At 40.7% G+C, this 25,466-nt stretch overlaps 1 protein-coding gene across 1 annotated transcript in view; it reads right to left on the bottom strand.

The window, feature by feature from the left end:
- Positions 1–25,466, bottom strand: part of LOC146812239 (uncharacterized) — a 303,094-nt gene that overhangs the window by 238,747 nt on the left and 38,881 nt on the right. The window contains exons 2-3 of the mRNA XM_085615147.1: positions 14,785–14,891; positions 11,348–11,484 (exon numbers count right to left, since the gene is read on the bottom strand). Coding sequence (XP_085471273.1) covers positions 11,348–11,484; positions 14,785–14,891 — 244 coding nt within the window. The remainder of the gene's footprint in view (positions 1–11,347; positions 11,485–14,784; positions 14,892–25,466) is intronic.

The raw sequence follows: 25,466 nt of genomic DNA, 5'->3' as shown, positions 1-25,466 counted from the left end.
ATAGTGTGGGCCTAGTCCTTGAATCTTCCTGGATAATGATGTTCACGTTTCCCCCTTGATTCACCACCCCATTTTGAACAATGGGGTTGCTGTTCATTGTGATCTTCAATTGAACTTGGACTCACCTCAACACTCTTTTCTAAATGAGCAATTCCTTTAAACAATGAAATCCTATTTAAATTCCAGACACTTCCTCCCTCAACACGTACAGCATTATTTAACACCTCTATTACCCTCTTAGGATCCGACCAACACTGTGAACCTTTGGGAACACATTCCTTCCTCTTCACCCGAACAAAATCACCAACAATAATCCTTACTTTGCTACAAGTGCCTCTTTTCTTATCCATTATAGATTTCATTTTCCCTTTCTGCTCACTAACTCTTTGCTTAACAACATCATAATCAACAGCATAAAATTCCTTATCATCCCAATTTTTCTTTAACCACCATGGTACCAAACTAGTACTTGGTTTACATCCCCTCAACAATTCAAAAGGACTAACAAGAGTCACTGAATTTGGTGACGTCCTATAAGATAAAAGCATAGATTGTAATGCATTGCTCCAATTCAACCCCCCTTTAAGGGACAACTGTATAGCTTCCTTCACAACACGATTGAATCGTTCCACCTGACCATTTGCTTCTGGATGGAAAACAGCAATCCTTCTGTGTTTCACATTGCATTTCTGTAAGAATGCCTCCATCTCCTTACTAATAAATTGTGGTCCATTGTCTGTGACTATTTCCTGCGGAATACCTTCCCGACAAAATGTCTCATCTAAGAATTCAATGACACTCTGTGAGGTGACTTCCTTAACCATCTTAACTTCTGGCCACTTAGAAAAATAATCAATGAGTACAATACCAAAACATTTATCCTTTGGCAACACTTGAAAAGGGCCAATGATATCAATACCCAATTTCCTCCACGGACCACTGGGATAAGGAACAGGATGAGATTCCACCCGTAACGGTACAGCAGATTTATCACTTCTAGCACAAATACTACATTTACTCACATATTGCTCAATGCCAGAGTCTATTCCAGGCCACCAAAATGCTTCCCTAACTCTTCTTCTAGTGAATGAAATTCCAAGATGGCCCTCATGAGCGATCTCCATAATTGTATCCCTAAGGCCAAAAGGTGGAACTATTTTGTCACCCCTCATAACCAATCCATTTTCAAGCGCTAGATCTTCTTGAATTTTCGCAAAACTCATCATGTCACCCGACACCTTCCTTATCTCTGGCCAACCTTGTACAATGTATTCCTTTAACACCTTCAATTCGTTATCTTTTCCCATTTCCATCATCCAATCTTCCTCTCTTAAATGTTTCCCCGTACCGTGTATTACATTCAAATCATGTGTAGTGAAAGCTACCTCACAGTCATCACATTGGTAATGTTCCTCACCAACAATGGGTAGCCTTGACATACAGTCCGCATGCATGTTTGCTTTACCTTGGACATACTCAATGCTGAATCTAAATGATTGTAATCTTGATGACAATCTTGCTAATCGTGCTGACATTGATCTTCCACCCCCAGGAGACATTAAGTACACGAGAGGTTTATGGTCAGTTTTGATGATAAATTCATTCCCCCATAGAAAACTTCTGAAATGTTCTGCCCCCCATACGCAGGCAAGAAGTTCTCTCTCAATCACCGAATAGTTTTTCTCTGCATCCCTTAATGCCCTAGACGCATACGCTACAATCCACTCATTGCAATCGTCCTTTTGTATCAACACACCTCCTAATCCCAGATTGCTTGCATCCACCATGACTATGCACTTTGCCCCTGGAACAAACGGTTTCAAACAGGGTGCATTTACTATGAATTCTTTAAGATTCTCAAATGCCTGAGTCATGTTTTCTGTCCACACAAATTTTGCATTCTTTTTCATTAAACATCTAAAAGGATCTACCTTGACTGAGTAATTTGGAATGAACTTTGCATAAAATTCAGTGAGCCCCAGAAAAGCAACTAACTGTTCTTTTGACGATGGTACTGGAGCCTTAACAACACTTTGAATATGTTTTTGCTTTGGTTTAATCCCATTACCGCTAATCGTATGCCCTAAGTACTCTACTTCCTTGGCTTTCAATTTGCATTTGTCCAATCGCAGAGTAAGACCCTTCTTAGCTAATGCTGCTATCACATTGTAAAGATTCCTATCATGCTCCTCATCGTCCTTCCCATAAACCAAGATATCATCCTGAAAGGCTATTGCTCCAGATAGTCCCTCCAAGGTTTCCTTCATTAATCTCTGAAATACAGAGGCTGCACTAGCCAGTCCAAATGGCATGCGACAGTATCTAAATAACCCATCCGGGGTTATAAAAGCTGTGAAATTCTTAGAGTCCTCTGACAGAACTACCTGATGGTACGCGCTCGCCAAGTCAATGCATGAAAAAACTTGTGCATTGCCTAGACTGGATACCATTTCATGTAAATTGGGAAGAGGATGAGCGTCTACCCAGATTACACGATTCAGACTGCGTAAGTCAACACACAAACGAAGTTCCCCTGAAGATTTTAGCGAAATAACTATGGGAGAAACCCATGGGGAGGACTCTATGGGTTCTATAATACCCTCATTACACAAGTTTTTCAACATGTCACTCAATTTATTCCTGTAAGAGAGAGGAACATTCCTTACCTTATGTCGAATGGGAACTGTATTCTCATGGAGTTTGATCACGTGTTCAAACCCCACGTATTTCCCCAGTTTCCCACTAAAAACCACTGGAAATTCACTAATCAATTTATCTACTAAATTTGACCCGTGCCTGGAACTTGTATCTATTGCAAACACGGGAGGGTTTGCTCTCGGATCAAGTTTAATGCCCAATTCATATTGATGTGGCCACCCTAGTAAGGATTCTCCTGACTTTGCTACATAAATCTTCCCTACAGTACCTTGGCCAGAGAACGTTATGTCAGCATTAAAGTAGCCTATTAGGTCAATTTTATGGCCGGTGTAACCCCCTGGAGATACATCAGGATTAATTAGTGGTCTGTTGGGCCAATTCTCATTGAAAACCTTAGCTGAGATAATAGAATACAGAGCACATGAGTCCACAAGAAATCTCAAATTTTTCCCATCAACCTTAATTATACCTGATGGAAATGCTGATTTCCCAACCTCATTACACATATTGATCACAGTATTTATCTCATTCTCATTTTCATCATTACTATTTTACTCATCGTCCAACCACTGTATGTGGTTTACTTTCTTCATGACAGTTTTACAATATTTACTAAAATGTCCCTTCTTATTACACTTTGAACACACTTTGTCAAAAGCTGGGCAACCCTTAAAATTCGCTAAGTGATTTGAGCTCCCACACCTAAAACATTGTAATGAGTAACTCCGTTTTTCTTGACCGGTGCTTTGACTCTTATTTTTGTTCTCATATTTACTTGTATTATCAGGCCTCTGACTTATATCTTTTTTCCCTTTGACATGTTCCTTTTGATTTTTGTTTATGCTGAATACATCTCCCTTCTCATTGCCTCTGATCTCTTTAACAAATTCTTCTGAATGTTCAATAGATTTCGCAATGTCAATGGCAGCATTCAACGATAAGTCAGAGGTAGACCATAACTTCTCTTGGACTTTTTTACTGTTTGTTCGCATTAATATTTGGTCTCTTAAAACTTGCTCATATGAGATTCGTTCGAAAGCACAAGAACTCGCCAATGACCTTAAAGCAGATACATAATCTTCAATTGACTCATCTTGGCGTTGTTTCCGTGAATAAAAGATGAATCTTTCCATTACTACATTCTTTTTTTTCCCAAAACGAATATTCAATTGCGATGAAGCATACTGGTATGCATTTATTCTGCCAGGATTTATTAAAGCTGGAAGTGTTGCAAACTCCTTCAGACCAAAACCCCCAAGACAATGTTTCAACAAAGATAACTTCCTTTCAGGTTCACAGTCATCTCCTTCAAGAACCTCTACATAAGCCAAAAACACAGGCTCCCAAACTTCCCATGGCATAGGGGGATCACCTGATGATGACAGAAAGGAAGGGGGCGGAACAATTCCTGACATTTTAAAAGCAAGTCACTTTTCTCTCACACCCTTCACAATCACTTCAATTTTATTTTACCTCGTTTTCTTTTAGTGTGAAGGTTGCTCCACGTTTGTCCTATGTAAAGCGGTGGTTTCCTTCTTTCACTCCTCGCATTTCAGATGTTGCCGATATAGTAAATATTTGTACAACATGGTAACGCGAGATGATCTAGCGCGTTACTGAATTTAATCACAAATTACCAGAAAAAAAACCAACAAGGACGTAAGAAATCAGATCCTCCAATCACGGGTGATGTTTACAGCGTGTTGTGATGGTAACGCGGGATGACGTCTTCGCGATACCTCACGTGACCACAACACCCCTCCGTAGCTGAAAATCGCCGAAATCTCGAAGAACTCGCCGATTTCAAATTTATACAGAATTGAACAATGTTCTACTCCTTTACGGTAACGTTGTAACTTGTAGCTGTATTTCGAAGTAATAATTACTATTTATCCTCCGCTCCAAGTGAATTTCTCTCTTCTTTTTTTTTTATTTTCGTATTGTGGGCGTCTTCGCTTACTCAGTTTCACCTTTACAGCGTCGATGAGTGGCCTTTACAGCGTCGATGAGTGGGTTTGCAAATTGCTTCTTCTCTTTTTTTTAAAAAAAACTTATTATTATTTTTTCGAAAACCTTCCGAAATTGCTTCTGTTCTTCCCCGTTCGTCGCCAGTGTAGAGAAGCGCCTTGTTATCCACTCACGCAAGTAATCAAATGGAAGACGACAAGATTGTAGTAACAGCGTAGTTTATTTCCAGTCCTTACTCCTTGAGTGCATCTTATCAATGCCCCCCAACCGATTCCAACGTTTACCGCACCAACCCTCCATTCTTGAATCAACACAACCCCGCGTGATCTCCACGAGCACAAACAACACGCTCGTGAAGGTCACGCTACACTGACAATGTGATTCATACATATACAACAGGCCTGTTTTTGGAATACCGCACAAAGTATAAGAACATTGTTAAGGCAATATCAGAATTTAATGTTGTCTGCCCTTTGGACATTTTCCCACAAAGCCTCTCCTGCCTCCAATGCTCCCTGTGGCTACTACCTTTAACAGAGAGGTATTAGCATCTGTAAAAATAAGTAGCATTAATCCAACATCATTGTGATATGTTCTGTGTGCTGATATACTAATGTATTGTCATATATACATAATTATATACCTACATATCACATTTTTAGGTGCTTTCATTGCACAAAATACTGTCATGCGAAAACCCATATTTCACATTGAACCGCTCCCAAGCGAAATATGGATTTCATCACCATAATGATTGTCCTCATACCACTCTGCAGAGCCTTTCAGTCGTCATGGCTGCAAGGATTGTGGCCCAGAGATCAATATTTTGTATCAAGGTTTTCAATTTATGGGTTAAAAATCACAAATGATGTGGAACATTCTATGGCAGTATTATTTTCATGCATTTCAGCTGGAAAGTTTTGTGATATCTGCAAATGAGGCTAAATGTGTGGTGAATTATGCAGTAAATTCATAGTTATTGGGTAAATGCTCGAGGCACAAAATCCCTTAAATCCACGCACCCTCACTAGTGTCCCGCTTTTTATCAATAACTTATTCATTAAAGTTTTTTTTTTTAACATTCATTCTGATTCCAGTCAGAACAGGGGCCACTGTTAGCTGCACTTTGAAATGATTTTTCAAACTAACTGCATCAAAATACACATGCAATATAAAATATACACAACAATAAATATGTGCAAGAGGGTCCTATATTGCGGTCTCGGGATTCTAATGACGTTTGCATATCAGTCGGCATTATGGTTTATGATATAACTTATTGACAGCAATTGTGGACTAAATTATATCTAATATCTATCCTATATGTAAGATAGTCTTCTAGCTCCTTACCTAATTACACATCGCACATACACAGCTATAGTAGAGCTATGTTATATTATATTAATGTACATTTGTAGAGCACACCTTGACCAAAGGTATCTTGGTTGCTATGAAGGGATGATCCAGTTCGTTAACGTATAGAGGGGGATATTTTCAAACAGGGCGTTTAAATTATCGCCGCTTTAGCGGCAGAAAACTGCCGCTAAAGCGGCGATAATGGGCTTGATAATATGCCGCAGAGAATTCCCATAGAAGCCCATGTTGACACCAGAATATGGGCTTCTATGGGAATTCTCTGCGGCATATTATCAAGCCCATTATCGCCTTGGTAATACACCCCTTGGGTCCTGACCTTCTCCTCCTCTTCCATTTTTATTTTTCAATGTTTTGTCCTCTGAAATCACATTTCGCCCTTATGTTTCTTGGTGATTTCCTTCAAAAGATCTTGTGCTTCGTCCAGGTCTGACAGCATATATTGTTTGCCTTGTGCCAAAACTTTAAGTTTAGACTGTTGGGCAATCATGGCCTGGGCACCATTAGCTTTAAATAAGTGAAGCATTTTCACAAACTCTTTCCTCCTGCGTGTAGCAGTCGCCGACATGTCAGGGAAAATCCGGCATTTAGTTGTCTCGTTGACATCAAATTGTCTCAATTGAAAAGCCTTAGCCAGAATGGTTTCCTTTATCCGACTGTCTGAAACGTTTAACAGAATTGTACGAGGTAAAGTAGAGTGGGGGAAAGGCTTGGCTGGAATACGGTGTGCTCTAATTATTGTAAGATCCCCCTCGTGTTCTGGTATTACTTTCTGTATTGGTAATAGGGGATAATATCATCGGAGGAGATTTTAATGTGCTTATGAATTTAAAATTAGACTCAACTACGCAATCAAGGAGGCAACTCAAACCCAAATCATTGAAAGCTATTCTTAAGTACAAAAATATTTTAGATTTGTGGGATCCATGGCGTTCACAATACCCGTTAAGTAAACAATACACATGTTGGTCTGGGAGATTTAAGTCTTCATCCCGGATTGATTTTTTTCTGGTATCCAGACAGTTGAAGATGCTGGATCAAATAACCCATTCATAATGGGTTCTCTGACCATGCAATGTTAGTCATTAGGTTCGCCTTACCACCAGACCTAAAGACCCCTAAGCGCTGGGTATTTAATAAAATACATCTGAGTGATGAAACATGGGTAACGCTTTTGAAGTCAGAGATCAGGGATTTTATTTCTCGTAATGATGAAACGGCTCCAATCAATATCATTTGGGACACCATGAAAGCTTTTGTGCGTGGAATAATGATTAGTTAAGACGCAGCCGTATTGAAAGCAGCTAAATGTAAAAAAGACACTCTGGAACAAAGAATACTAGTTTTAAATGAATTAAGACAGCTGAATCCCTCCAGCATGATTTTACATCAATTAGATACTGCCAAAAGGGCACTTACTTCTTATTACTACGCCCAAAATGAGGAGATTTTCTATAGACAATCCCAAAAAATCTACAAAGAAAGTAATTTTACTGGGAAATTTTTGGCTTGGCAGGTAAAAGAACAAGCTGCCGCAAATCGGATTAGAGGTTTAAAATGCCCAGTAACCCAAACTGACGTAATAGATTCGGTAAAGATTGGAAAGATAATGCTTTCCCATTACAATAATATCTATAGCCAGCAACATAATATTGATCAGGACAAATTATTAGATTTTCTAGAAAACTGTGCATTACAGCGCCTTTCTCAAATTGACCAATTAACATTGATGCATCCATTCTCCCTGGAAGAATTAGAACTGTTAGTCAATAATCTCCCAAATGGCAAGGCATGTGGCCCAGACGGACTGTCAGCCGAATTATTCAAAACTTTTTTTAGCACTTTTTCTAATCTTTTTTTGCAATTAGTGAATACGATGTTAGAAGGCGGCCCGATCCCGGACTCTTTCCGGGAAGGAACGGTGGTTAGCTTTTTGAAGAAGGGGAAAGAAGCCAAAGATCCGAAATCCTATCGCCCCATTACCTTACTAAATAGCGACTATAAAATTGTTACAAAATTATTCGCAATACGTTTGAATCATATCTCAACAGAACTGATCCATTCCGATCAGAATGGCTTTATTTCAGGGAGACATTTGTTCACGAACACACATTATTTAATTGAAGCTCTAGATTATTTTGAGACACGAGGGATCCCCGCACTGGTTTTATTATTAGATGCAGAGAAAGCTTTTGATTTGGTGGTATGGGAGACACTTTTTATTATTTTAGAGCACTTTGGGATTTCTGATAAAATAGTAAATTTAATTTGAAATCTTTATTCTACGGCCAAAGCAAATATTATTATAAATACGGTAATGGTCGGTACAGTTCCAGTTAAGCGCGGCACACGACAGGGCTGTCCTTTATCCCCAATTTTGTTTGCATTTTTTATTGAGCACCTTGCTGCCGCAATAAGAAATTGCACTAGTATCTATCCCCCAGTTCCTTTAATGGCGAAGATCAAACTTTATGCGGATGATATTATGTTATTAATTAAACATGAACTCCATTCGCAAATGAGGATTTCTCAGATTTTTGAGGAATTCGAAGCGTTAGGCGGTTATCGGATTAATAAAAAGAAAACGGAGATTCTGAAGTGCGGGAATAGAGACCTTGAAATACACCCTGATTATAGGTGTTGTTTAAACACCAAACCGAAAAGATATCTTGGGGTCTGCTTCTCACACACAGTTAAGGATTTATTTACGCTTAATTTTGATCCCCTTCTTTTAAAGATCCGATCAATGTTTACACGTTGGAATTCTTTGCCACTCTCCATTCTGGGCCGGATTGCCTTGATAAAAATGCCCGTCCTTCCTCTATTTAATTTTTTGTTTTCCACTATTCCATGTTTCTTGCCAGGTACTTATTTTTCCAGGGTAGAATCTTTGTTCTCTTCTTTTGTTTGGGCAAAAAAGCCACCTCGTATAGCAATCAACACGCTTTACGCGGATTTAGATCATGGAGGACTTTCTTTACCAAATATTAGAGATTATTATAATGCATATTTTATACAATATTTGTTGAGGTTTAAGAAACAAACTCATGGGCAAACCTTATTTATAAAAAATTATTTCGACCTAATTTGTTTAGAAAATGAGATACCACCCCCACCGCAGATTCTCAAATCTCCCAAACTAGTTTGTAATAAGACTTTGCTATGGTTTCTTAAAAAGCAAACTGCCATGTTTAAAAGATATTCTCTCCCATTATTTAATATAACAACTTTGCTGTCTAGCATTTCCCCACTGATAGGTATCAAATTTGGATCTCAGATAGTAGATAACTGGGCCAGAGCAGGATTTAATAAAATTGTCGATTTTTTAAGAAATGGAGTATGGATAACCCCCACAGAGATGACATGCCTTATTCAGAGGAATTTTTTGTTGGTGTGGTCTTACAATACTATCTTCAAATTTTTGTCACAAATTGATATTGAACAGCTTAATCAACCAACCCAACTGATTAAAGACATTTTTCTGAATGAATGTGTAAGGAGACCTGGGGAGTGGAAGCGTTGCCTAATGGCTAGTAAAGAAATGGAGTTAGGTCAAAAAGCAATCAAAAAATGGCAAGAGCAGGAAAATCATGTACTATCAACGAATACTTGGAAGACTATTAATCAGCTTAATTTTAGCACACTTAGAGGAGCTAATTGGCGCAGAATGTTATTCTTTGAGAAATGGTTATTATATCGTACTCCCGCGGCTATCTCCAAAATGTATCCAAATTATTCATCGAACTGTTTTAGATGTTTACAGCATATTCCTGCCAACTGGTCGCATGTACTAGTTCATTGCAAGAAAATTAGGATATTCTGGGAAGAGATTTTTGCTTTTTTTCAGCTTTATTATAAAATTATGGTTTCTTTTAATGAAAAACTGATGCTTTATGGTTTTGACCGGGATCTTAAACTTCCTATTCAATTTGTTTAATTACTATATATAGCAATGGCAGTTGCAAGATCGTTGTTATTGCAGAACTGGCGATCAGAACAAATTCCATTTTCAGTAGAATGGTTACAGAAAATGAGGAGAGTTAGGCATAATGAACAAATGTATGCTATGCGGGTGGGTGGTAAAAGAAAATTTGAAAAAATTTGGGGGCTTTATGTTGATTCTGATTGATTTCCTCGACAGGGAAAGAAAAAAATAAATAAATAAATAAATTCTTCTTGCTTTGTTATACTCCAGGCTGAGTTTGCTTTCATTGTATCATACCTTATGTTCTGCTGATTAATTTTTTTGTTTTTCCTCTTGTAAGATGCTAAAGTACTTCAAATTAAAAAAAAAAAAAAAAAGCCCATTATCGCCGCTTCAGCTGCAGTTTTCTGCCGCTAAAGCGGCGATACTTTTATCGCCATTTCTTGATAATATGCCCCAAAGTGCGCAGTCAACTGAAGAAACTGCAGCTATCAGTTCACATGGCATTCATAATTATAATAAGCCTTTATTGTGTAGTTAATTAAAACCATTACAATTTTGGCATAAAAATCATCAAATATGACAACATTCTTATTTACACGTTTAGTTGTGCAAAATGTGGGTTCGTTCGATCTTCTTAAAATAAGGTGTTGAACATATTGCATCTAAAATCAAGGCAGCACATTTTTGTCCCAATTGTAGAAATGTCTGATGACTGTATTCACAGGCGTAGTAGAAAAACTCTGAGCATATTTTTTTTCTTTTGTTTTTGTCTGCCACTAGGCTAGTCCAGATGTTTCCCTTTCGGTTGTTAAAAGGGGCCCTGCTAATAAGTCATTTCAATTCTTAGCAAAATTCTAAAAGAGTTGGAGATATACATCTAAAAGTAGGAACAAAAGTGAACTGGGGGCAAGTTAGTGCCGGATGGCACCTGTTCCCCATTACAATGTTATGTCCATCTGCACTGTGCCCTTTGTGGGTGCCATGTGGCTAGAGTTTGTGTACAACAATGCAAATTGATGTAGCTAACTTTTAAGAAATAGCGCTGCTTGAATAGTTGGGAACAAAGTATGTTTCCATCTAATACAAGGGGTTGGGTCTGTGTGTGAATTATGTTGAGTGGCCGCTGTTCTCTTTTCCAGTGATTCTGTGTCTACGCTTTACTGCATATAAGCAGCACTGTAGGTTTGATATTTGTAACAGTTTGCTGACTTGCTGCTAGAACTTGGCTCCCTGCATGAGAGTTGTAGCGACTGGCTGTTTAATAATGCCATTACGGCATGTCGAAATGATCGAATTCCGAGAGTACGGAGACCTGGGAGTAGAAAATGCTGTCTCCAGATGTTAACAGCTGGGCAGATACACAGGAAGTGTATTCAATTCGTGCTGCACACACAAGTAAAGGATCAACAGGTAACTTACCTTTGTTAAACGTGTCGCCGCAAAGCATCACCCTGTACTGCGTGCATGGCAGCGTCTCGCCCTGGGCCATTCGGGCCAATAGGCCGCAGAAGGTGACCAGGAATGCAATCTTCAACATCTTCAACTCTGGGTTAGACCTAAATAGAGAAATAGAACAGAAGATAACGATGTGGAAGGTCAATAAAGTACATTTTTCATCACAAGCAGCTACATCTGGCCCAACACGTCGGCAAAGGCCACGGAGTGCTGCACATAAACTGGCAGATGAGTTCGAATATCATGTGTCAAAGCCAAACATTGCTTCGGAGGATTGAAACGCAATACAGTGAAGCGGGAAAATACACAACAGGAATGTGCACGAGGTTTACCCCCTTGTACACAGAGTTTTAAGTGGAATGAAAACCACAAATGACGGCCCTAAACGCTCCCACATTCCCATTGATGAGCTGATGTGGACTAGGCTAAGACGCAGGTGTGACTAACCAGCTTTGTGTGAGGTATGGCCTATGCAGCTAAGGAAGGAAACTTCCGGTCCTGGAACAGGAAACGTATCTTGTGACGTTAAATGAAGGCCTCCCGGTAAATGTAACCTTTCTGCAGGTAAAGAACGGCTGAAATGAGCAAAGCACACGTCGTTTAATGAACACAAGGCAGTCAGAAAATTAAAATACCCCCACTTGAGCCACACCTTTAAGTACACGAGCAGGCAAAGCGAGCACACCTGATATTTATGGGAATAGCCCCCTCCAACCGTTCATCCTCCTTCCATCTCTCTGTACATCAATCTTTTCACCACACCTTCTATTTATTAACCCAAACTGCCCATGTCTTCACCTTTCCATCATCCATCCACTATCCACGCATCATTTCACCCTGTTGCCCTTCGGTCCATTCTTCCGTTCTACCATCTATTAACCCTTTCACCTTTTGATCCTTTTACTCTTGCATTCATCCTGTGACCGACCCTTCAATCTATGTTTCCTCTCACACTCCCATCTTTTCATCCAACCATGCATTCCTTCACTCACTGTCCCTCCCCTTCACTCCTCCGTTCTACCTGCCTGCTCTTGTTCTTCCTTTTTTCTGATCCCCTTCGTCCTTCCTCCTATTCCGTCTTCCCTCTTTCTATCTACAATTTTTTTTCTCATGCTTGCTTTTTTCTCACCTTTCTCGCTCCTGCTAACTTTTTCAAATTGATATTCACAGTTTTCAACTATTTTCATATTACCTTTTCTCTTTTCCCTAAATTTGCGTGAAAATGTGTTTCTGCAGACTAAAAAGGGTCATAAAAAAACACGAATTCATATTTTAGTGCGATCTAGTTCACGAACCCAGTGGCAGACGCCATTAAATTACCGTGCATATACATATATATAATACATATGCATGCATATATTTGTGTCTCCACTCTTAACTACGGCCATTAGCAGAAACATGCATTTGGCAACAGTGGCCACACTCAACCTTATGCATTTTTAACTGATGCAGCGTATGTGTGTGTGTGTGTGCGTCTGCGTGTGTGTGTCGGTGTGTGTGTGTGCGCATTTAAACCTTTTCAATGTTTTCAAAGAGGCTGACACCTGTGCACCTGTGTGCAGCATAGTACCTTAAGCAGGGGTTGTTCCAAGAAACAACGACCCATAATGTGGCAGCTGCTTCTCTATACAACAAACAGTAGGACCCCCAGTGAGAGCAACAGGGCTTTCAGGATGCTGATGAGGAATATCACCTAGGAGGGACTGGTGCCAAAAGTCACATATTCCCCCATGAATCCACCTCCAGACTTCTTTCAGCTACTTAAGAACCAGCTCCAGAGACTATTTGGAACCCACCAGTCCCTCCGGCCTCAACTGCGCATGTGCTGGCAGCAATGAGAGCCAGTGCTCTTCAGGAGTGGGATGTTACACTTGCTGCTTTCCTTGAGCGAGATCGAACCTTTCTTTGCTGCTCCCATGCTGCACCTGTTCTGCGAGGAAGCACAGTCTGTACGGCTGCGGCCCTATTAGGACCTGCTCTTTCATGGAGACAGCTTGTGCTGCTGTTCCCTAGATATATCTGCCCTCTGAAGAAGCGAAGGCTGCACTGTTTCTGCCCGAGATGTACCTACTCTAGGAAGGAGTGTAGTGTATGAAAAAAACAAAGGATATAGTGAATGCCCGTGAATAACGTGCCCTGTGGGGCAGGACTGTTTCACGATATTTGCGGTGAAACACCTGTAATCCCGAGGAAGGGCCATGACCCTGTAGGGGCATCTTCACGTGCCAATATATGAGGTCAGAAAAAGAGCAACTGAGTGCAGTGTTCGAGCCCCCTGTTTGAAATCTTGCGGGGAGACACCAGTGGAAACTCGCCCACAAAATATGTGAACATAGATTGGAAAAAGGAAGAACGTGAATGTTGACGTGAGGGACACAACCTCACCCAAACTAGGGAACACATACCAAGGAGACTCTATAGCTAGTGAACACCAGTGCTCTTGGGTGCTTCCTGGTGCTAGATGTTGAACCCACTGATGAACAGCCATATTGTCATAACTCAAGTAGCCCCACAGATGCACTGCCTTAATTGTGAAATTCTGCGTCAGTACATTCACTGCTTGTGTTTCCTTCATTCAAAGTCTTCCTTGAGTGTCAAAACACAGTTCGCCATTTTGTTTGTGCAAGCATTTGGCAAGATCATTTCACAATACACAGCTCCTTACCTGCCAGCAGCATTTACACCCCAGTTACCCTCATATGCCACCATCTCCTTTTCCCCTCCTGTGCACATGTGCCTCCTGACAGCTGCATAGCTCGCATACCTGTAAAGCTCGTCATGGCACACACATGCGTGCAATGCCATGGGACTCACCCTTTCAAATCAGGTTAGGGTAGAAGGAGACTTGATGAGTGTGTGGTATTCCAAGTAGGAAAGAGCTCTGATTGGCTTCAACACATAGTATACAATTACATGGCTCATTTTTCACATTACCTTTTGCAAATAGTGAAACTGGAAACATATGTCACGCTTACACGTACCATACATCCCCTATACAAAGCACATTATGTTGGCATAAAAATGCACAGATACATATGTTGAGTATTTACTTCCCCAGTACTGGATGGCCCAAAGGACAAGCAACATTCACAAAAGAAATAAGCAAGAACATGACCAACTAGACACAGAGTTGAATATCTACAAAAACCACCAGCAATGTTTCCCCGCGTTCGTATTGGAATGGTGATACCATTTGTTGAGAGGAAGGTGGGCATGATAGTGGCATTGGGGAATATGGGCCCCACACAGGCTTGGCTGTGCTACCCTGGGGATGAAAGGAGTACCAGGGATCAGCTGATTGCCGGTGTCACCATTCAGCTGCCTGAATGTGACCGTTTAAAGTTCAGGCTGTCGGAAGCATTCTTTCTGTACCCCTCTAGCTGCTTGCCACGGAGTCTTACCAGAAGAGGACTTTCGGCAGGAGAGATTTCAAGGGGAGCCTGAGAGAGAGCTTGGTTTCAGCTCCTTTAACCTCTGAGCTTCTGTGAGAGAAGAGGCCCTTTTTATCCTAAAGTTCACAGGGGACATGAAACAACTGGGCAGGTCTACATCTGACGACATCAGCGAAAGCCTGCCAGCATCTGCCTCATGGATCTTCTGCCTGCCAAGCATTGTCCTCCTTGCAAATCCTTTTTTTTTATTTTAAAAAAAAATCCCCGGTTACCCAATGTAAACACCCGGAGGCACATCCTTGTACATCCTGCTTGGAGCACTGTAGAGGACGTCTCGTGGGATGACAGCAGACCCACGGGTATCCAGTGGAGGGAAAGAGATGATTCACAGAGCCGGCATCTGTGTCTAGGACATCACTGAGGTGGGGGGGGGGTCAGCTTCACATACACTCTAATATCTTCCTGTGGTTTCAACTCTGAGGATTAACTGCAGACGCGATTTTGTGCTCTACCGAGGGTCAAAATAATAGAAGAACCATTAGAAAAAACTGGCATGCAAATTATACTAAAAGCCTGTGTAAAGCTATGTGAGGGCTATTTAAAATAAAAACAAATCGCTGTATTCCACTTTAGGACAGTAGATTATACATGTGCAAAGTATAGTTTCAAACATAAAGCAATTTAACTTAATTCTGGCCCATAACCTGATGAGGATGGCAAGAAGGAGTCAAGAGACAATCCAGTTTGTAAGATGCAATCTCTCTCCCTCTGTCCCTCTCTTTCTCTCTCCCTCTCTCTCCATCCATCTATCCATCCCTCTGCAAGGAAATGCCTCTTTTTGCAAGTTCACCCCCATACGGATGCTGTTCGTTTTTCAACTCTGAGAGTGCACTAAGGCCTGCTAACCAGACCTCAGTGGCAGTGTTCTAACCCATTACAAAGTGTGTGCAGAATTGGCTATCCCCAATTGACAGAGACTGACTTACTTATAAGTGCCTAGTATATGGTACCCAGGCTTCCAAGACCATGTAAGGCAGTGTACACCCAAGGCTTCAGCACTGATTGTGCCCCCCTGTGTGTGACAAAGTACTAAATGGTTCCCTGCCTGCTACTGCTGAGTGGAAGAGTAGTGTTTACACAGTCAGTTAGACTTTGCCATTTAAACCAATGGCAAAGCCACCACTTCCTTTAACAATATATGTAAGTCTCCCCTATGGAAGGCCTAGAGGGCCCTAATGCTGGTAGCTGTATATCATTAAGTGGGACATTTATGCTTATATATGTCTGTGCAAAGGTCAGATAGCAACACATACTAGGAAAATAATACCCAGATGATATGTTCAAATGACAAAATTAAAAAAATACATTCATTCACAAATACAACTAAGAGACTTGAAGTGGGTAGAACCCATATGGGGCTCACAACATCAAGTGAGGAAAAGTGACTTAGGCAGTAATATGTGATGGAAATTGTAAAGATACTAATTCACAAAATTCACAAAACAAGACATTTCTGGTCGTACAATACATTATACAGCATAAATAGTGTCAGTGCGTCAAATTTGAGGATGTTTCGATCCATATTAGATTAAAGGATCATCATTAGGACATTCAATATCATTCCTGAGATGTGATACACAATAATCACGAGAGGTCAAACAAAAAGAGGAAAATAAAAAGAAAGAAAGGGTGCGGGGGAGGCAAAAAAAGAAAATAAATGGCCAATCTGGTATATATGATAACATGTTAATGCAGCAAGTGAGCAACCACATATCTCTATAGTACTTGAGCTAGTGAGAGGTGACGTGTCTAAAACTTAATCTTTCTGGAAAGCAGACAGCTGGAGCAGAAACCATGCGGATTGCTCACTTAGTTCGAGCTGGACTGGTCTCATTGGAAGCAGGGTCAAGGATGATTTGCATATGGCTGGGTCTAAACTGGAATGCCATGGTGAGTAATTAAATTATGGAAGTAGGCTCAGATCTCTGTTCTGGGGGTGAAGATTTGACATTCTTCAGCATTTTGTCCATCATTTGTCCTTTTTACATTTGTCACCCGAGTGGGACGGGTATGCTCAGACATGTGTTCCATGCTTGCCGTGCCATTGAAGTCAAGTTAGCTTGGCTGATAAGTGGTGATATCTCAAAACCGGTCCCAGGATGCTCGTTTCCGGTCCAAGGAGGACCTGGCCTGGCAGTTCGTACTGGACATTTTCCATGGGGAGGAGGGACAAGACTAACTTGCATATGGCTGGGTCTAAACTGGAATGGCATGGTGAGAAAACAACCAATTGATTTCTGCCAAGATCATTGTACTGGGCTTGAATGTTCCACTCAGTTCTCTGTCCCTCAATTGTTATTTTTGCATTTGTCACCCCAAATGCTATGGGTATGCTCAGACGTAGCTCCCGTGCTTGCCATGCTATTGGAGTCCAGCTAGCCTGGGTGATACCCCAAACCCGGTCCCAGGATGCTCGTTTCCTGTCCAGGGAGGACCTGGTCTGGCAATTTGGACTGGACTGTTCCCATGGAGAGCAAGGTCATGACGAATTTTCATATGCCTGAGTCTAAACTGGAAAGGCATGGTGAGCAAAACAATTATGGACCTAGCCCCATATCTCTGTACTTGGGATGAATGTTTGACATTGTCCAGCATTCTGTCCATCAATTGTTCTTTTTACAGTCAAATTTAATGTTACTATTAAAGTAGGGCAACTTTTAGAAAGCTGCCACTCTGTGTCCCAGTGTTGCCTCACACAGGCTACGACCTACAGACAGCTTTCTGCCCACCTGGGGAGTAGTGTGAATGATTCCTATGCTAAGGTAATACACAGCCTGCCTCAGGGCGAGGTGTTAGTTCCTCTTTGCAGGAAGCCACACAGGATGTTAGCTTAAAAGGCACACTTCAAAGGGTAGACTGCTTTTGATGAGCCAATGTTGGTACCACTCCAGTTGGTCTGCCTTTTGTTCCTATAGACTAGCTGGAGACAGGGCCAGACAGGGAAAACCCATCCCCAAACAGTTTTCCATGTAGAGTGTACCCCACCTCCAGGGTGGGGTACTGAACTCCAAGCATCAAAAGAAGGCTGGTGCACTCTGGCATTTTCAGATGCCACACATTGCCAGAAAGTCATCACCCAGAGGGAGGGGATCTGGTAGCCCATTGGCTAATGACCACATGGTCCCCTCGGGGATTTTAATAGTATAAATAGAGCATCCCTGGCACCCTGGAATCTCATATCAATCATGGATTTGGAAAATAGGCTAAAGAAGGACTTCCCTGCTGCCCTTAAAACTGGGCAAGGAGAGGCTGTACCATCTGCTGGACTGCACATGCTGCACTTTGGGCTGACAAGGTTTGGAAGGTGCCTGTGGCTCCTACGGTGGAGAAATGTTGATCCCCAGTCCCAGAACACAGAAGTATCAGAAGGATCAGTCTGCTGATTTCCTGGAACCAGCGTTCAGGACAAAAGAGCTGAAGAACCCCAAATCAGCAAGTTTCTAGCCACCAAAGAAGAGTCACTGTTAACTGCCACTGAGCACCCTAAGAGACCGATCCTCAATAGCCAAAAGTTGCACCGAAGTCAGCCAGACACTGGAGTGCCATCAAAGTTCCGATTGGTCACCCAAGAGGGACACTAACCCCCACAAAAAGATTTCACCCCAACCATTGTGTACAGCGACAGGTGACCCAGCCACAGCTGGCCTACTACAGTCTTGAAGAGGACATCATGGGACCCCCAACTTCTGTGGCAAATTCACCCCACATCACCCATGGACCGAGGAAACACCACAATTGCACCATCAACTACACAGCTGCCGGAGCATCTTTGAGCACCTTTTTATCTTGTATCTCCAGCATCGGGACCACTCCATTAAAGTCTTTGGTGGTCATGCTACAAAGTTTGGAACTGGACTGGAATATAGTCTAGTGGCCTGGTAACTGTCGAATCTACACCATTGGCCCCCTAAACCTTTATACTGTTGGAATTAGTTGCCCAAACAGGGCCAGCATAGTCAAACTAACTTTCACAAACTTTTGAAAAGTTTACAATCGTTTGTTGACAGGTGCTTGTTTGTGGTTGCATTAAAAAGGGATATAGCTTTAAAAAATCAGTATCTCAAGAACCCTTCCCTGGATTTTGCTCACCGAGGTCTCTAAAAATTCATAAAAATACATTCTGTTTTTATTAAATTGGTGTCAGTTTCTTTTGTGTTGTGTGTCTTTTTTATTTCATTGTGTGGTACTGTTACGTGCTTTACACTAAGTTCTTTTGTTGAAGCTTTGCTTTCGAAGCCACATCTACCCACGGTTGAGCTTAAGGTTTACCAACAAGCCTGGCTGGACCCAAAAAAGGTTTTGTGAGTGTATTCCATGATAAGGGTACCCAGCCATATCGTATAATCCACCCAGATCCTCACACCATATATGTCAGTATTTTTATGGAGTAATATTACAGTGCACTAAATTCTATACTGGGAAAGTTTTTTCACAAAATATGGACAGAATTCCTTCAAAGATGAAAAAGAAAAAGTGAAATAATGTGATAGTAATGAAAAATGAAGCACAGTTAAGGGGCACAGATAATTAAAAGGATTTGCGAAGGATCACACAAAATGGTCAGGTGCGGAAGTTGAGATTTCTGTCCCTTTTGCTCTGTTCCACAGTACAATGTCTTCTTCCCTCTCAAATAAAACTCGAAAGAACAAGGCTTGCCCTTATCTCTCTTTTAGGAGCTCACAGACATAACTCCTACATTTGTTTGTTCATTAGACTGGTTTTGTACTGATTGGGGCTCTTCAGTCTGATGTAGCTTGGTTCCAGTGGCACAATGAGCACGGGACCCACGTCTGGGCATGCCCCTACCACTTAGGACATCTGAAAAAAGATGAAAGATAGAATTAATCTCAGTTCTTAGCCACTTAAGGCATCGCACTGAAGTAAGGGGCTTCATGCAACCCCTGCTTTAGCAGTTACAGCTGGTGCGGGTTCTTTATAGGCCTTTTCTCTCTGCAACAATGAAGACAACATCTCATACTTAACACTATAATTAAACACCAGATTCAGTGAAAGGGACAAGAAAGAAATAAGTGGAAGTAAGGAAGAGAGCATGATGGCACATAGGAAGGTGAAAGAAGGAAGGAAGGTTTGAAGAAATGGTGAAACAAAGGTAGGAATAGTGATGAGATGGAAGGATAGAAAAACAACTTATAGAACTGAGGAAAGAGAAAAAAGATGAATATACTAGCAATCAAAAAAAGGTAACTCAGGTTCCAGCCCCTATTATCAATGCACAGGTACCAAAAATACTTGACAATGACATAGAAAAGGAAAGGAATACAGCCCTAAAGGTCTCTATCAACAATCCTATCATTATTGACGTAGATGAAAATAGTGCAAAGTCCATAACGTCATGTGAAACAGCTAAAAAGTTGACTCCTTGTAGTATTTCTACAAACAATAACGTCATCACGCACACAGAAAAGCGCAGGAATATTAATTTACCTCCTGAAGCATGTGATTATGTAGTTATTTTAACTGGGGTTCCGGAATTAGGCTCATCAGTCTTAGAACCTTATGTGGCGCTCAAAAACAAAGTGTCACATTGGCTGAATAACAATCATCCACTACCACCAACAATAAGAAGCAATATCTTAATGGTAGAGAGGGTCCCCTGGGTAGGCCATAATAGGAAAAAAATACAAGGGGACTGTGTGATTGTATCATTTGAGGACCCTCGGTCAGTAGGACATATCTGTTCGGGAGTCCCAAGGAATAATGGTTCACTGATTGTAGCAAGACCCCTGGCTTATTTTTATCCACCAATGGAACACCAAGATAATGCATGGAGCTGGTTAAGGGACTCAAATCCAGATAGGGGTGGAATTGGGTGTGAATTTTTCGGGAACACATATCCTAAAAGATGGGGAAGGGAGGGGGATGATGGCTGGACTTTAATACAACGTAGGGCAGGGAGGCCCCAACATGCCAACTCTCAGTATCACAGAGAATGGATGGGCCCACAGTACACTCAACCTTTAATTTCTTGTTACAATAGGTTTAGTGGACTGGAGGGCATTGATTGACTCCAAGTACATGGGGAAGGACACAAATCCACACTCTGTACATTTGTTTTACCCGTAAATTCACCCGTGGCTTTAATAAGTCCCCTTAGGACGCCTGATTATTCAAATGGTTCATTTCAATTACTATCAACTGGTATACAGGGGGGAAACACTATATCTAAAAAAAAACCCTTGGAAGCTCCTGAATCCACACTCAAAGTGGAACAAACAAAGCATCAAGAGGCAAACGATCTTAATAGCAATAGATCAGACATACCGAGAAGATTAGGTAAATCTTCATCGGCTGCTAGCTGCAGCTCAAATCAAGGCCCTTCTATGGCCAGGATTGTTTCATGGAACGTTGCAGGAGTGGGTTCAAAAACAAGTGACCCCGAATGGAACCTTTATATAAACTCCTTTGAAATATGCGTTCTACAAGAAACATGGGCTACGACAGCTAGGCATAGGGTTGGATATAGAACGTATCAGTTGGAAGCAGTTCCATCAGTAAGAGGGCGTCCATCAGGAGGGCTAATAATATGGGTTAGTGTGTCCATTAATATAGCCATACAGCAATTAAGAACCGATTCCTTAGATATACTCGGTCTAAAAATGGTTACCATTGATAATCGGATGATCCATCTTTTTAATATATATAATCGACCATGCCCATCATATAAGGAGTCACCATGTATTGACAAATTAGAATCAATACTGGATAGGTTGGACCCGGAAGCAAGCACGATAATATGTGGGGATATGAACTGCAACTTTGAACCCATTGCCGGAATGAATAAATTGTATGAGGATGAAGATAATGCTAATGGCATACCATCCTTATCTAGTAATGGGACAGTTGCAGGTTCTACCCTAGCTTTCCAAATTACAAGGGTACTGGTAAGCCATGGACTGAGGGCATGTAACGGGCGTTTTCCTTCTGACAGTCCCAAGGTACCCACTTTCACGAGACGTAATTGCCAAAGTTTAATTGATTATGTTATTATTTCCATGGACTTGTGGCCATATACAAAAGACTTGATGGTCAAAGATAGATTTGATAGTGATCACCATTCCTTGGAAGTCAGCTTTGCAAAGAGCTTAATACTGGGTCAGGAAGTAGATGAGGGAGGACACCAACCTGTCCCAGATAATGTTATATTAAGTAATAATCGTCGGTCCGTTAAATGGGCATACATACTGGGACAAGAAGATTTAGTGGCAAATATTTATAATTGCCTTACTAATGTATTTGACATCTATAATCCCTCCGAAAGCGAACCCGGTTTATTTCTTAAATTACATAAAGAGTTCTTTAATGAACTATTAGAACTCATGACTAGAAGACCAAAAAAAAGAATGGGTGCTGTGAAGCTGCAGCCTACAGGTAAACCATGGTTCAACAAAGAATGCCGAACAGCAAAATCAGCTTTGATAGATTCGGTCAAAAGTAAAAATACTATGGTAATTAAAGAAAATAGGAAATTATATAATAAGGTGCTGACCAATGCAAAGCGTTCATGGGATGAGGAATTATGGTCCGGTTTGCTGATGGCAGCTAAAATGAAGGACCAAAAGCTATTTTGGGAAACAGTGGCTAAGGGTAATCAAAGAGAGAAAGGTTCGAGAGAAGTTTATCTTAATGAAGCAACCTGGATAGACCATTTTACGAACCTGTACGCCGCCCAAGGGACTGCTAATGCAGTGCAGGAAGATCATGCTGTGTTGCTTACAGAGGTTGAATCTACACATATAGTTTTTGATTTGGTGGAAACAAAAATAGCTATCAACTCTGTCAAACATGGGAAAGCTCCTGGGCTGGACAAAGTACCAGGTGATCTGTTCAAGCATGAACTAGATGTCTGGATTCCCTACCTTAATCATCTGTGCAACATTGTTGCTGCTGGGGAGACAATTCCGGACACATGGAACGGGGCGGAAATTATTGCTATTTTTAAAAAGGGCGATAGAAGCAATCCTGCTAACTATCGTCCCATAAGTCTTTTAGATATTACCCAAAAAATTTATGCTAGGCATATACTAAACCGCATAAATACCTGGTTGGAAGAAGAACAAATTTTAACGAAATATCAGGCAGGTTTCAGAGTAAAAACAGGAACCATTGACCAAGTCCTAAGGCTCTGTTGTTTGTATTGGAAATACGTCGTTATTCGTAAAGGTCATTTGTATGTGGCATTCGTAGATTTACGGGCCGCATTTGACCTTATACCGCGAGACCTTTTATGGGAATCTTTGAAATCCCAGGGGATCCCGCTAGGTCTACTAAAATTGGTTATTGGACTACATATGGACAACTATGCAAAGGTGAGGTGGGGTCCTACTGGGGAACTCACAAAAGCTATCCCCATAAAAAGAGGAGTACGCCAGGGGTGTGTACTGGCGCCAACCCTATTCTCCCTGTTTGTTAACGATATACCATCTTATATGGAGTGTAGTGACAACGACGCTCCAAGACTAGGGGGTGAACGGGTTTCTTCCCTTTTGTTTGCAGATGACACCATTCTCATTTCCCAAACACCACGGGGCCTTCAAAATTTGTTAAATAGATTCCAGTCGTATTGTTCCTTGAAGGGCCTAGAAATTAATACAAAAAAAACGAAATACATGGCACTGAGCCCACATAGGAACTTCAAGAAAAATTTAATGTTAAATGGCCAGAAGCTTGATTATGTCCAGAATTTTATATATTTAGGTGTCTCTATAGACTCTTCCTTAGCTTGGAGACCGCAGCTAGAAAAGAATAAGATCATCTTCAAACAAAACTGTTTACCAATTCTTAAGAGACACAAAGAATGCTTGAATAAGGCAGTGACCCCTGCGATAGAGATTTTCAAGTATAAAGTCCAATCAGCAGTATTATATGGGGCGGAATTATGGGGTCCTGTATGTAGACATACATTTGAAAACCTTGAGAACAAGTTTCTTAGGGGGCTGATAAAAATACCTACAAATACCCCTTTAACACCACTTCTCTTGGATCTAAACCTGAAACGAACAGATCAACACGCAATATTGAGACCATTATTGCTGTGGGTTAGATTGTGGACGACCCCAGAACTACTCAATTACAAGAACGGCCTGAAAGAAGTCATGGATCTTGACAATTGTAACAAAGTTTATTGGTTCAAGCATGTAAGAATTTGGTTAGGTACAATTGGATTGGCCCATTTTTGGAATGATCCTGAGGCTATGAATTCGTGCTCCAAGAAAATTGTTAAATCATCTTTCTGGTCATACGTGAGCAACGAATTAGTATATGCAAGAATTCATGGACCGCTAACTGAAAAGTTCCTATTGTTTAAGGATGTCGCATCTTTTGAACCATTTTTAGACGAGATCCATCCGCCTTTATCAAAAACCTTGTACCTAAAATTTAGATATGGTACCCTTAGAACTAAGGCCTTTGAAAAAAGCTGGGCGAAATCAGGAAGTGATCTCTGTATCTCATGTACTCATGGTACTAAGGAAGATGATTTACACATACTTCTATTCTGCTCCAGCTATGTAATACCAAGGAAAAAGTGGATAGCACCACTCTGCCATAAAATAGGCTCTAGATCATACAAGGAGGCTGGCAGAATTTTAAAAACTGACACCAGCCAGGTGATAGTTTTTGGAGTTAGTAGGTTTCTTCTCGCTGCTAATTTTATTAGAATAAAGTTGGGTCTACATTTTTAAAGAAAAAGATAAATCGAGGCGATACATTATTTGATATTCTCAAAAAGACCATGATATTAAAACATGTAATTGCTGCTTTATTTTCCAACTAGGTATATGTGGTTGTTGCTTTTATGAATTTCATACGAATTTTTAAGAATTCTTTTTATATAAAAAATGTCCTAGCGGTTACTGATTTAATACTATTTTAATAGTTTTTAAATTATATTTATTGTTAAATTGTATTTTTAACTTTGTAAATTTTCCGCCCGGGTAAAATGTGTTTGACAAAGATTATGAAATTAGATATTGTATACACGGATGCTATGGATATACACGAATAGGTTAGCTTATTTGACCTTTTATTTACTGCTTTTCTTATTTTTTTTTTGTGCTAGCAAATGTCAAAATGTAAGATAACAAATGTTTCTATTGCTCTTTTATGACACAAATGCGTCGAAATAAAGATTTAAAAATGAAATGAATGGATGGACGGAAGGTGAAAGGATGAAAAGTTGGAGAGACAGCTGAAGGACAAATGGATGACAGAGTAAATAGAAATGTGAGAGGGTGAATAGATGGATGGACAAATGAATAAACTGATAGTTAGATGGATTTATTGATGGATGGTCAAGTCAAGGGGTGAGTGAATCAACTTTCTGATACATGCATGCATAGATGATGGATGTGTGAATAGATTGTTGGATGGATTAAGACAGATCAATGCATAGATGATGGCTGTGTGAATGGAGTGAAGGGAGGGTCAGGAGCATTTGCTTTGCTTGCATAGTGCCATCAGTACTTTGTTTCAAAGTGGGGGTATTTTAATCTTCTGGCTACTCATTGACTGAAATATACAAAATAAGTGATGGATGAAATGCTTAGATCAATCTCAGCCACTGGTTTTACTCGGGGTGCATCCAGTCCATCATTATTTTGTACACTATGTCA

Source organism: Triturus cristatus, chromosome 7 (assembly GCF_964204655.1).
Source record: "Triturus cristatus chromosome 7, aTriCri1.1, whole genome shotgun sequence".
Lineage (NCBI taxonomy): Eukaryota > Metazoa > Chordata > Amphibia > Caudata > Salamandridae > Triturus > Triturus cristatus.
This window is presented reverse-complemented; position numbering and strand designations above follow the sequence as displayed.